This window comes from Zerene cesonia, chromosome 19 (assembly GCF_012273895.1).
Source record: "Zerene cesonia ecotype Mississippi chromosome 19, Zerene_cesonia_1.1, whole genome shotgun sequence".
NCBI classification, from domain to species: Eukaryota; Metazoa; Arthropoda; class Insecta; order Lepidoptera; family Pieridae; genus Zerene; species Zerene cesonia.
In genome coordinates, this window is record NC_052120.1 from 6,045,743 (window position 1) to 6,059,550 (window position 13,808).

A 13,808-nucleotide genomic window follows, 5' to 3' on the forward strand; every position below is an offset into this window, starting at 1 on the left:
ACTATTTTTAAATCCCAAAGAGATAAGGTTCCTGACAGACCAAGGTTTACAGAGCCTATATTACTATAATAAATAAAAGTTTTAACAATTTATGTTATTTTCAGATAGAACTATTGCTCTTGGACAATTTACTGGTGTGAGCTTAGATGGAGATGTTTTTCTGAATATAATAGATGTGAGGCATGAGTGGCTGTCTGTGAGTTTGGTTTTCACAATTTTTAGTTATTTAATAAAGTAGTAAAATAGAAATAAAATGGTACTTATGTTTTACATAAAAATCTTAAAAAAGTAAATAAAAGGGTTTACAATTTTACACACACCTTATATATGCCTTAATACTGACCTAATAATGGCAACAGATAAAATTCTAATATGCGTTTTTTAATCTAGCTTATTAAAAAAGTTAGTCAAGAAGACAGTGCCCTTACGGAAATACCTAATTATGAAAAAGCCCTCTCAAGCATTCTAAGAAATATACATATTTGTAGAAGGTGAGTCATCTGTTTATTGAATTTCTTTGTCTATGAGATAAATGTATCTGAAAAATAAAATGTAAAATTTCTTGCAGAAAATTTATGCCCAAAGTATCAGCAGCACAATACTGCAGTCACCTCCGTCAGTTGATAACATCAATAGGCGACTTTTATGGACGCGGGAGGAAAATTTCAGATTCTGTGCCAGAATCTCTTAGCAAATACGAAATTGTTGTTGAACCGTTCGTACCCGTTCCATCTTTTTTCATTTGTTCCCTTAAATAAATAAAAAGAACAGTTTACACACTTAACATAAAAAAAAAATCCGTACAAAATGTGTGCAACATTTTAAATTATGAGCTCATTTCACAGATTCGTGTTACTCGAGTCTAGGCGCGGCTTTATAAAAACAAAAATGTAATGGCTTTGTAAATCGCGTAAGGTTGAACATTGTAAAACGATATGCTTAAACTCTGGCTTCAATTGTTAAGAGTTTGGCGACACTTTCGACTGTTACTATTGTATAAGACTGTGCATCTTGGGTTTTTTTTTTATATCAATGGTATGTTCATAACTTCTATGTAAGGTAATTCTAAATAAAGACACGAACCTTACGGTATTAAAAATTACAAATGTGAATGATTATCATCATATTCAAAATCTATATTTTGTTACCTCACTCCATAAGTTAAATGTAAAAAAATCATGGTTTAATTGGGCGCCAGGAAACCGTCATTTTAATTTTATTTATCTATCTTTAATTTTATGTCAATACATGTAAAATCAGTAAACTTACAAGGACTGAAGCGAAACTAACAAAACCGTAGCGTAAACAGCCATAAGTTGACACTTTTACGTACATAGATTCAATCTCAAAAGAAAACTCCATTAAGCACACTTGCCCAAAACAATAAAACTATCTACGATTGAAGCAGTTCATAATTAATCTTTGCAATTACGTGATTGTTAGAACATGTTTATTTCAGTAAGGAGTCATCCATAAATAACCTCATATGTTGAAGGGGAATAGGATATCTCAAAAATGTGACATTGTGTGATAAGGAGGGGGTCAAATGCTTTGTGACGTCATAAGTTAAGATTTAAAATAGTATATTATAAGATGCGAAGTTAAATATTTTGGAAATTGATCCAAATAATTATTTTTTTTTATAAATACATATAAAATTTAAGAGTGTTACGACACATAAGGTGGAGGGGGTAAGTTGCTAGTACTTTTTGAAACTAAAATAAGTTTATCATTATTTCAGAGAAGCTGGTCCTTTGATGGTTTCGCCAACTGGTCAGTTCATTACACCATCATCATGTCCAGCAGATGAACTGATTGCTTTTATTACAAATCATTTAGATGAAGCTACTCTTCTTTTAACAGAATATAGTATGTAAGTAATTTTGTTTCAATATTATAAAGTTTTACCTTGTACATTCTAGATCGTGTACATAATTTGAACAATAAGATAATTTTACGATTCCAGAAATAAACATATTGAGAAAGCTCTATATAAAGAGGTAAAAGAAAGATTTCAACTATTGGACTTAATTAAAGACGACAGTATTACACCTGGATTGATGATCCTATGTTGTCAAAGATTGTTGACTCGAATAGATAAAATTGATGAGGTAAGAATCAAATTTCTATGTTTATTTGAATAATTTTACATATGGTATTGTTTTCCCTAATGATTGGTTTTGATTGTGTTACAGAATTTACGAGGAAACATTTTATACGTAACTCATTACTATTCCGTGCTGTCTGACGGCGTTTTATGTATTCCATGGAATTTTAAATAGTTATATCTGTAAAATAATGTTATAGCTTTTCCGTTTAAAATTTTATTAACATTAAAACTGTACATATATAGAAAGTTAGCAAAATGTAATCTGAAAAAACAGCAAAATCGAATTAAATAGCGAATAAACATGTATTTTATAACCTTGTTTTATTTGAGCAAATCTATTGTCTTCTGAACTACTGAACATTTAACTAGTAATTACTATGTTAAATAATTCATACTTTAATACCAAGTGTGTTACATTTTTATACAGTACAGGGGACGTCAGAAAATTACTTGTGGGTTTTTTCCGAATGGTATCACCTTGCTTCCCCATTTGATAAGATGTAGCTAGATTTGGCTCCATTATCCCCCCACTAGGTAAGGAATGTTTGTAAGGTTTTTGTGTTTGGAAATTACTATAAAGCTGGAGAACATTACATTTGAAATATTCTTGGACTACGCGCGCAAAAAGATCAACTACTGTAAAACACGTTTAATATTCGAAACGTCAAGTGGACAAAATCGCGGATTATAAGTAAAAATCGTGAGTTGTATGTTATGGGTACTCTTTTTTTATTCCTTCTAACGTTTAAAAATGTTACTGTCGAAAATTCTATTGTTTATTATGAAGCTAGATAGAATATAAATATACAATATTCATAGTAATATACTTCATAAAATTCAACAAAAATTTAGAATAATTTTAAAAACTCTGCTCAACGTAAAAGTTCATAACCAAAATATTAAGTTCTAGGATGCAGTTAATGTATGAAAAATGACATCTATGTAGAGTCATGTGCAATCTTAATGAATTTGAAACGTTTCAAAAAGTATTCAACGATAAAGCAATGACCTGATAAGTGAAAATATTTCACATGATGGGCGGATCTCGGCAATAAAATTAATAATGTTTATACATTGGCAATTTCAACTATATATTCTAATGTTGTGATGATTAGATGTCCATAATACAATTAATATTAATTCTAATATCACTAAACTGCAGTATTCCAAATTAAATTGCAAAAATTGTATAGTGCATGAGACAATGCATGTTACATATTTTATTGTAATTTATAAAGCATTTCTAGCTCGTGTCATAGTTATGAAATAACACCTTTAAACACCTCGTAATTATTAACAACTATTTATATAATTACAGAAAAAAAGTAAATGGTGTAACACTATACAAACATTAAAAAGAGCGAATGTTATAATTATCAGATACAATACAATTAATAAATAATGAGTATTTAAAAATGCATACTTAACAAAACTATAATATCAGTGTTTTTTGTTCTGCTGTACAATCACGAGTTTGTTTTTCTCCTTCGTAACTTTGGCTACTGGTAAGTGAGTAGCTGGCATGAGTTGGCGTAAGTTTTGACTGGGAATGATGGGGGCCTGAAACAAACAATAATTTAATTAGTACAGATATTAGAAAATAAATAAACACATTTTATGCATTTCCATTTTATTGGGCTGGTATGTACACCAGCCCATAACAACGTGTTATGTAAAAACAGAAAATATCTATTATAGTGTGTTCATTATAATAGATATTTTTTGAAATAAATTAATCTCCTTCAACTTTTTGTATTAATACATGCTGACTGATATGTGAGTGCTAACCAGTCATAGCTGATATACAAGATAAATGCCAAAACCCTTATAAGATACACATAACTCTTCAATTGGATCAAAAATAATGCGTATAACCTACAAAATCAGGGTAAAAATTTCTATTACTTCTCCATACTTACAATATTATTTGATTTAAAACTTACCGGTGGGCATCTTGCGAGCTGTCTCATTCTATCCACTAATCGCATCGCATCGTCTGACGTCTCTGAGTCCGTTGTGATCCCTAATGAAAGGGCTCGATCGAAATTCCCTCCATCCAGACATCTGTAACAAAATATTTTCACCTTTTTGACTTTGACCTCTTTATTAGAGTGTGAGTTTTTGATGGCGAAAACAAAACGGAATAATGTTAAATCTTGTTCTTTAATAATTTTCAAATAATATGTGTTCCTAGTTGCGACCCTGTGGTTAAATCCTGTTCTAGAGAAATACAGTTATTTCAAAAGCACAAAACAGATAATAATTATTTGAAATATTATCTGTTCAACAAGCACTTCATTTATATTTTAAATTTATGTATGTGTGTATTCGTATGTATTATTAACAATACAAAGTGTAAGGTTACCGATTGGGCTGCGGGCGCGACCGCTGCGCGTGTCGCCATGCGGCGGCGGCGCGCGCGCGCCACGCGGCCGCCTCCTCGGCCGCCGCCGCCGCCCCCGCCTCCAGCGCCGTGCACGCACTACGCAGGTCCACCACCTACAACACGGATAATATATTTATGAACTGGAAATTAATGTTGATGCAAGCATGATTTCTCAGAAAAATCAACATCCAAGTCTACATTAAAAAACAGGGCCAAGCCTTTAAAAGATTGAAATTCATTTGAAGGTATGTGCCCTTGTGAACAAACAAAGTCCAAATCGACATTAAGCGCAGGTACAGCATCTGAATGACAGATCACATAATTTGCGCTTACAATTTCTAAGGATAAATAAGTTAAGATTATGCAATACAAACTAAATCCTAATTGTAACACCTGTCATAGAGGAAGTTGAAAAATTTCAAAGAAGTCTGATTATATAAAAACATATTGGAGATAAATGATTAAAGCTGATTAAACTAACATTCCGATATTCAAAATACAAACATTTACAATTAAGTTTCTTTACCTTTTGGAAATACCTGTAAAGAAGTGTTTTCATTTCTTCATGTGACAATTTATCAAGCCTTGCCATCAACATTTGTTCCCCTCTACTCCTTGAATCCTTATTATCTTGCGAATCTGATAATGATGCAGAAGGTGATCTTCCACAAATTAAATTGTTTTTATATTCTATTGCAGTATCAATAGCTTCTATGGCTTCTTCACATTCTAGCAATTTCCTTTCCTATTAAAAATATTAATGGTTGAGTGTAAAACACAATATTTTTAAATCAAAATATATTAATTAGTAGAAACAGAAAAATAGATATAATTTTACCTCAGAATCTGAAAGTGATTTATATAATTTTCTCTTATGTCCTAAACTACACCGCTGCTCATGCAAACACTCTCTAGTTTTACGCAAATTCTTTATTTCTTTTCTCAACATCAGTTCTTTTTCCCTTGAAAGTTCCAAATTTGCTAAATCATTGGCTTTTTCTTTCAAGATGCTATCAAGTTGAGTGATTCTATTTGTAAAGTGTTTGATGGTATGGACCTTTTTATCCTTTAAATCAACAGATGTTTCTGATAGTTCATCTAATTTTAATTTATCCTTAAGTAACTCAACATCTAATGTATTTTTCCTTTTCTCATCTTTCTTTATTTGTTTCTTAATTTGGTCTATTTGCTTTTTGTAAGTCTTTAAATTAGTTTCATGTCTTTTTATTTCTTTCATAGCATCCATATCTATAATATTTGATTCTATTCTCTCTGTATATGTTTTGTTACGAGAATTAATAGTAATGCTCCTTGTTAGATCATCAATCAGCCTTTTTTTTGATATACAAAGATTAATTAACTCTTTTAATTGTGATTGACTAGTACTAATCTCTTTTGACAATTTCCTGGCTAAAACTTGTTTTTGTGCATATTTTTCTTTAGTCATCTTATATTTTTTGCAGATTTCTGTAGTTTTGGGTGAGTCTATCATTTTCAATAATTCCCTTTCTATCAGTTTTGGTTCTGGATCTATTTCCTTTTTATGAGATTCTATAAGAATTTTCTGAGATTCAGGTGAAATTGCTTTAGCTGCCACTTTTCTTAAAAGCTCTAGCTGAGCACCAGAAATACTTTCTCCAGGTTGAATAGTTCTTCTTCTCCCAGAATTTGATTGTGAAGTCATTACTGGCAATGACTGTGATCCACTTGTTTCAGATATTGTTATATCATCTGAATCAATATGATTCAAATACTCTTCACATCTCTCAGCATACAACTGGTCATTTTTTTCTCTGAAATATTCCATCATCTTTTCTACCTTATCTTGAAAGACAGTTTCTGAATCACTATCTTCTGAATCAGACTCAACATCTGATTCACTTGGCTCACTGGGTTCTGTATCTTCAGCTATTCTAGGCAAACCTTGCTTTGTATTGACTTCTTTATTATCTACAGTTATTTCATTATTAAGACATTCATCACACTCAGCTTTTAAAAACAACCACTCACTAACTTGATTCATATCAGTCTCAGATAATGACTTAGATTGTAATATCTTATTGAATAAGCCTTCTGCATTTGAAACTAACTTTATCCACTGTGCTGTAGCAAATTGTAAATTAAATGAATTATCTGATGGAATAGCACTTTTCTCAGTATATACAGGAGTATTATTATCAGCAAACAAGTTGACAGTGACAAAATTCTTTATACCACGACAACACAAACATACATTGAGCGTTTTTAGTGTATCCTGATATTCCTCAGGTTCTGTACTTATACATCCAATGACCCACGTAAAAGCTCTTCCACCAAAAGAATCTCTCAGCATAGCTGTTAGAATACATCTATCATAATTGATTTGTTTAGGTGGATTGCCAGCAACCAATTCTTTTATTATACTCTCTAAGGCAAATAGTCCAGGCTCCGGATAAGCAGCAAGTTCACAAAAACTAGCAGTGGACATTCTATGATTAAGAACTCCATTAGTTCCAACCCACTTTTGCTCCATACTGACTGTGAAGACAGTGTGATAATTACCAATACACCTTTGCCGCCAGCCTAATTGCAAATATTGAAATGCTTCTTCAATATTACAACACCTAATTAAACCACCTCCAAGTACATCAAATATATTGTTGTTGATAACTTGCATCCATGTTATATGTAATATAAATTCTCTCTCCGGCATTTGACTGAGTTTATGAAATATTTCTGTTAAAAATCTTGGAATAATCCCTTGATCACATTCGCTGTGTATGCATTCAAAACCTAAAATGATTAATACCAATTAACACTCAACTACTTTGCTTACATTCCTACTTAATAACTTGTGTAAACTTACCTGGACCAAATAATGTATATGTTTTGCCTGTCTTTGATTGGCCGAAAACTACAACTGAAGTATCACATCCATCAAGGAAACAGTTGATTTGTGGAACCATAAATGAATTAAAGAGATGAGCTTGGGTGCAATCCACTGGTAAGGCTCTATTTACGTGAAATGTTTGACCACTTTCTGTTATAACGATTTGTGTAACAGGATTACTAAATATACATTGCATTGAATCCGCAATGCTCGGAGGCTTCAACCGAATAGCTATTTGCACTGGAATATCCATTTTAAAATTGGATATTTGTAATTTTTCACTACAGTAAACGTCGGGTTACACTAGAACTTATACGAAATATATTGCTTCTTCTAACATTATTTCAAAGACGAACGATTGTTATTTTGTGCTGGTTTTTATTTATTTATGGAAGTTCTGTCAAAAAGTTTGACTTTGTCAACAATGTGATTATTAGTTTATACCATAGACTATAATACGATACGGTCAAGTTGCAATGAGTAGTAGTAAATAGTTCATAATCTATGCATAAGTATAGAATTATAAGTACAACCGAGTACTTGTACTTAATCTTCTGTGACCGAGTACCAAGTCTACGCAGTACTATATAGTATACTAGCTGCGCCCCGCGGTTTCACCCGCGTAAGTCCGTATCCCGTAAGAATATCGGCATAAAAGTTGCCTATATGTTTTTCCAGTTGTCCAGCTATCTACATACCAGATTTCATTGCAATCGGTTCAGCAGTTTTTGCGTGAAAGAGCAACAAACACACACACACATCCTTACAAACTTTCGCATTTATAATATTAGCAGAATAGGATTCAACTGAACAAAGATGTAACTAAAGAGTAGTATAATAGTGGAAGTCGGGTTATACACTTATGACAGTACACTGAAATTAGTTGTCACTGAATTGATGATTATATGACGGTATTATTTAAAACCTAGGTAATTTATTTAAACACAAACTTAATTTTTATAGATAGTAGCCCAATTCGCTGACAATTTGTGTCAACTGGGGTTTATTTTGCAAGGCGGTTACAATAAAGTTAGGTCAACACATGTATTGAAAATAGGTATAAACATATTTTTTTCATGCATAGGCTGCATAAATAAATGAGTTCAAAGTTAAAGGTTGCAAGAGGCATTTCTTCCTTTCTCATTTCTTTCTTCTTTATAATTTTTGAAGATTCTACTTTTTATTTATATTATAGTAAAATCTCACCATCTATTATTACTTATTCACCATCACTCATCTTCACCTCGCGTTAATAAGCTACGCGTTATCATTGTAAATCCATGTATTATATCAGGCACGCTATTTGCAAATACCGTAAAATGTGATGAATTGACAGTGACAATTGACAGCCTACGTCAACTAGGTTGGCAACATTGTGGATTTGAGTCTTTTTCCGGCTCTCTGTGGCACTGAAAGTAAGCAACGATAATATTTCATGAAACTAATCGAAGTTAATCGCCCTAAATCAAAATAGTTAAATAGTTTCCTATAATGTTTTAATTGAGGAATATATTTCACATTGTTTTTAATTTATATTTTTGAAAGACTCAGTGCACTTGTTCAAAAAATAACATTGAAAAACTTCTTAGGTTATATTGTGTTTCTACAACCAAAGTGTTTATATTTTAGGCCTCAAGATGAAGCAAATTGTTGCAAATCAAAAAGTTAAAATCCCTGAAGGGCTGACAGTCCATGTGAAATCACGGCTTGTAACAGTAAAAGGCCCGCGAGGTGTATTAAAGCGAAACTTCAAACACTTAGCTGTGGACATTCGTATGGTGAACCCACGGTTGTTGAAGGTGGAGAAATGGTTTGGATCTAAGAAAGAATTAGCAGCAGTACGCACTGTGTGCTCTCATGTTGAAAACATGATCAAAGGTAAGTTACGTTGTTGTAGTGTAAACATAGGCAAACTTATCAGTTTTTAGAATGACATTTTTATCAACTTTGTTAAATGATCGTTTTTCACACTCAGAGAATAATTTTATTTCATTATTGTTATGAGTAACTATAACTTCTTAACACCATATCATTAGTAGAATTTGAAAAACATTCTTTTGTGTCATAAATTTTAAAAACTGTAAGCACTAGTTATTTTTCTTATTCTGTAAACTGTAGGTACTTCTTATTGGTTTTTCAGACTAAGTTGACAGTATTGGTTTTTCTTTAAAAAAATCTTAGTTGCCATAATAACTAATTAATTATTAAGCACATGTCATTATAGCAAACCTATGGTTATAAATCGTGTTGTGTTGTTTGAACCCATCAAATCTAAATTACTATGTACAATTAATGGTGATTTTCATGTTTATCCATATAAATTCCTTTAGAAGTATAAAGCTGACGCCCATCATTCACTGATTAAATATTCTTGTTTAAAAGACTTATATTGATTAATTTTTATTTAATTTATTTGTTTAAAACTGATTGTTGGCTTAGTTACATTAATTATTTATAACTTTCATTTTTGGAAATGTCTGTATGATGACAAGCAGTTAATTATTAAAATTATGTAAATTTTGTGTAGCCGAAATGCACACTTACTGGATTAAATTTTTATGTAAATATATTATATGTATTTATTGCATGTAAGATAAAAATAGAAGAATATATGATTATAAAATATTATGAATCAAATGTAATTCTATGATAAATTGGTTCAGAATTGTTTTAATATTAGATTAATTAGTTTGCTACTTAAACATTAATTTAACTTGAATGGAAAATTATTTCTGTTCATTTTTATTGGCTTATTTTTTATGACCTAAACAATGCTGAATTGATGTGAAAAGTAGTTTTCAATTCAATTATTTTATTGCAAGATTGCCATTGTGTTCACATGTTATAGCACCTTTTAAAAATGTGAATTTGTCATGTTTGATATATTAGTTTGAATATTTATATTTATTTTTCTTTCTGTTATTGTCTGTGTCCCCTTGATGAAGTAAGGATAAAATAAAAATAACTCATTTACAACAATTTCAATACATTACAATTCTGAAGTTGCATATGTAATCTACTGAATACCTCTAATATTTTTTTTTGACATAATGTTCTTATAGGATATTGTTAAAAGAATATTAAACAAGCACTAATAATATAAATTTATTTAATTCCAGGTGTAACCAAGGGATTCCAATACAAAATGCGAGCAGTATATGCTCACTTCCCCATCAACTGCGTAACAACTGAAGGCAATTCAGTTATTGAAATCCGTAACTTCCTCGGTGAGAAATTCATCCGAAGGGTAAAGATGGCTCCTGGTGTAACAGTTGTCAACTCACCCAAACAAAAAGATGAACTTATCATTGAAGGCAACTCCCTGGAGGATGTATCGAGTTCTGCAGCCCTTATCCAGCAATCCACAACAGTCAAAAACAAGGATATCAGAAAGTTCTTGGATGGACTCTATGTGTCTGAGAAAACAACTGTTGTGTTGGATGAGATATAAGTGTATTAAAATAATAGGCTGAATTTTGTGTTTTAATTATACTGTCTCCTTTAATTAATTTCTCTGAAAATTTCATAGTTGATTTGTGGACCCTGCCATTGTTGCTCTCCAATAGTTTACTCAATTCTCTATGGAGTATGGCATAGTACATAGTAGCGTAGAGTGCCTTGAAGGCCCACAAAAGTGAAAAAAGAATCCAAGTGTGGTGAGGGCCCATAAGAAGAGTAATGAAAATATGTCGCAATGTTTGTTTAATTTTATTTAGGTCGGAGAAACAATTAATCGAAAACCATAAACTCGGATAATTATAAATCTATTATATATTATAATATATTTTTTTTTAATTTACTTGATTAAAATTTCTTGCAAGGGCAAGCTGGACATTTTTTACAAGCGTTAATGGATATCGATGGCGCGCGGTAGATACGCTCCTGCTTACAGATGATATAAAAAATACCTATAGGCTATACCTTCAACCAGCTCTCTCGCAGCTTCGTCGCCGTCATCATAATTGTCAGCACAAATACGTTATAATTACCCGTATTAATATACTACTATTTACGTAATTGCAGGCCGTTCGGTTCAGTAGATTGAGCTGCGCGTTGATAGAGATCAGTCGGTCACCTTTGTGTTCTATATTTTAAGATGATAGAAGCATGGGCATACCAAGGTTCTGGGCTAGGGGAAGGCAAATAAAAATTTTATTTAAGCCAGGTCCCGCGCGCTTCTTTTGCCTTATACACCACACGAAGACATCTACAATATATTTAAGGAAAAAAAATCATACGTACAAAAAGTAGTAAAGCTTTATAAATAGGTAAACAGCCACCGACAATACTAATTTTTTTTTGAAATATTAAGCCACCTTAAACATTGCGTTATACCCATCCACATTACTTTTATCTGTCGTCCTTTAATAAAACATGTTATGGTTACACATGTGAACACGTATTTAAAAATGAACCTTCTCATATTGGTAAATTATTGTTAAATTCTGAGAAGTTTTACTTTTAACTCCGGAAATACTATATGAATTAATACTTATATAAGAACTAATGTATTGTATATATAATATTATAGTAATCTGTGATGATACCATAAACAATCGTTGATAGTAACGTTTAACCCTTTTGTGTTCTGCTTTACATGGTGGTGTTTCGTATACGGCTTCTTTTAGCAATATAGGTGCCCTTATGGTTCAAAGAAAATAACACGATCAAATTTTCAACGTAAATAACTTTATTCAAACTGCTATTGAACATCACTAAATGATAAACATTGTACATCTGCAAATATGGTTTTTAATAAAATGTTAAAATAGGTGATAACTATATGTTAAAATATTTATACTTACATTTTATTAATGTACACAAATCAACACATTTTATTAATTTAATAAAATACCTACTTAGTACGACACAATAAATACCTAATAAAATAAAACATTCTCGCAATAAGGTTAATACACAAGACAGTTTATTAAGTATCATAAATAATTACCACAATACACAAGCGTCACAAAACTTTCCGAATAAATCATCTGTACATTTATGTAAAACCAAACATAAAATATTTATATGACAGTATAAAAGCACTGCAAAAATGATATTAATACTCTGTGCAGATACAAGTCAGCATATTATGCCAATAAGCTTTTATGATGCCGAATATCTTTGGTTTACATTATAGAATGTAATGGCGGAATATAAAATCATGAATTTTTGTCATGCAATAAAACTATACAACACTACTCAATTCACATTCACAGTTATCATAATTTAAGTACAGGGGGAATAATCATTTGTATTTTATTTAACATAAACAAATTGCACTTAAAAATACGAAAAAAAAGTCTAAAAATAATAAAAGTTATATCAGTAGATAATATCTAAAGCATTATGTCTCGCGTGAGGCCATATTTGCAGATGGGCATTCTGTTACTCCGTACGAAAATAAAATTCTCAATAAATTAATGTCAATCGCTATTCTTGGTGAGACTTCACACCGTATAACACAATTCCTTACCATAAAAATGATCAACAAACAACTTGCACCTCGCCTATGAAAGAGTCAAACCACGTATGATGCCGGTGTGCATGTCATGAGATTCGAATGGCTATGTATAATAATATGTTGCACTTGAGCAATAATTCTGAATATATAATATCTTACCTAGCCATGCAGGACTCGCGTGAGGTGGGATTCGACTAAAATAAGTAAGTATTACAACTAATAAGTTTGTCATATAACTTCACCAAGTGCGTCGTGATTCGTCGCGAATATTAAACTTTACTAACCGTGTATATAGAGAACATTACATTAAATTTTCTAACGCTGAAGAAATTCACATTTTACTCTAGCAATCCGATAACAAATCAACATGTATAATACCTTTTATTTTTCTACAATATACAATTTTATTTTACATAGTTGAGTTGAAGCTTAATATCCGATTTTGTCAATAAATATATCTTTATATAAAGCAACCATTATACGACAGCTAGATTATAAACGCACAATGAACGAAAGCGTAAATATGCTGCGGTGAAAGCGTTGAATGCTAGCAAAATTGTAATCATAATTCACAATTGAGTAAAATGTTACATAAAATCTTATTTATATAATTCAATGCCAACTTAAGCTAAATATAGCTGGGGTGGCTAGTGATAGTTACAAAATGTGTCGTAAAAATGAATAGTCTTTAAACTTATATGACTAACTAATCGCCGCAACGGTATTGCTTTAACATCATGTGAGCCGTGAATTTCGCTCTATATTGCTTCGTTTATTACCATTCTAAGGTACTGTCGTTCACTACATAATATTGTAAGGAGAACACGGAGATTCTATGAACATTATTGCTCATTTTGATCACATTACAGCTGGAAATAGGTAGGGCTTAAGACAACTGGAGGCACATTTCATCAACCGTTCTTTGAGGAATACAAGGCCAGGGTGAATCAGCCTAAATCGAAACTATGATAAGCCTACT

The 13,808-nt window shown here is 31.5% G+C and overlaps 3 protein-coding genes across 3 annotated transcripts; 2 read left to right on the forward strand and 1 right to left on the reverse strand.

The window, feature by feature from the left end:
• The first annotated feature begins 76 nt into the window (after positions 1-76).
• Positions 77-2,421, forward strand: LOC119834432 (T-cell activation inhibitor, mitochondrial-like). Its single transcript, XM_038358791.1, has 6 exons — positions 77-196; positions 391-491; positions 569-715; positions 1,742-1,873; positions 1,967-2,111; positions 2,196-2,421. Exons 1-6 carry the CDS (start codon positions 92-94, stop codon positions 2,280-2,282), a joined length of 717 nt encoding a protein of 238 aa, XP_038214719.1. The 5' UTR covers positions 77-91; the 3' UTR covers positions 2,283-2,421.
• A 136-nt stretch (positions 2,422-2,557) lies between these two features.
• LOC119834431 (kinesin-like protein costa) lies at positions 2,558-7,777 on the reverse strand. Its single transcript, XM_038358790.1, has 6 exons — positions 7,342-7,777; positions 5,335-7,268; positions 5,023-5,241; positions 4,476-4,609; positions 4,054-4,174; positions 2,558-3,670 (listed from the first exon to the last, which is right to left on the reverse strand). The coding sequence occupies exons 1-6, from the start codon at positions 7,616-7,618 to the stop codon at positions 3,551-3,553; spliced, it is 2,805 nt and encodes a 934-aa protein (XP_038214718.1). The 5' UTR covers positions 7,619-7,777; the 3' UTR covers positions 2,558-3,550.
• Positions 7,778-8,620: 843 nt separating this feature from the next.
• Positions 8,621-10,839, forward strand: LOC119834293 (60S ribosomal protein L9). The gene is made up of 3 exons (XM_038358631.1): positions 8,621-8,780; positions 8,995-9,243; positions 10,485-10,839. The coding sequence occupies exons 2-3, from the start codon at positions 9,003-9,005 to the stop codon at positions 10,814-10,816; spliced, it is 573 nt and encodes a 190-aa protein (XP_038214559.1). The 5' UTR covers positions 8,621-8,780; positions 8,995-9,002; the 3' UTR covers positions 10,817-10,839.
• Positions 10,840-13,808: the final 2,969 nt, after the last annotated feature.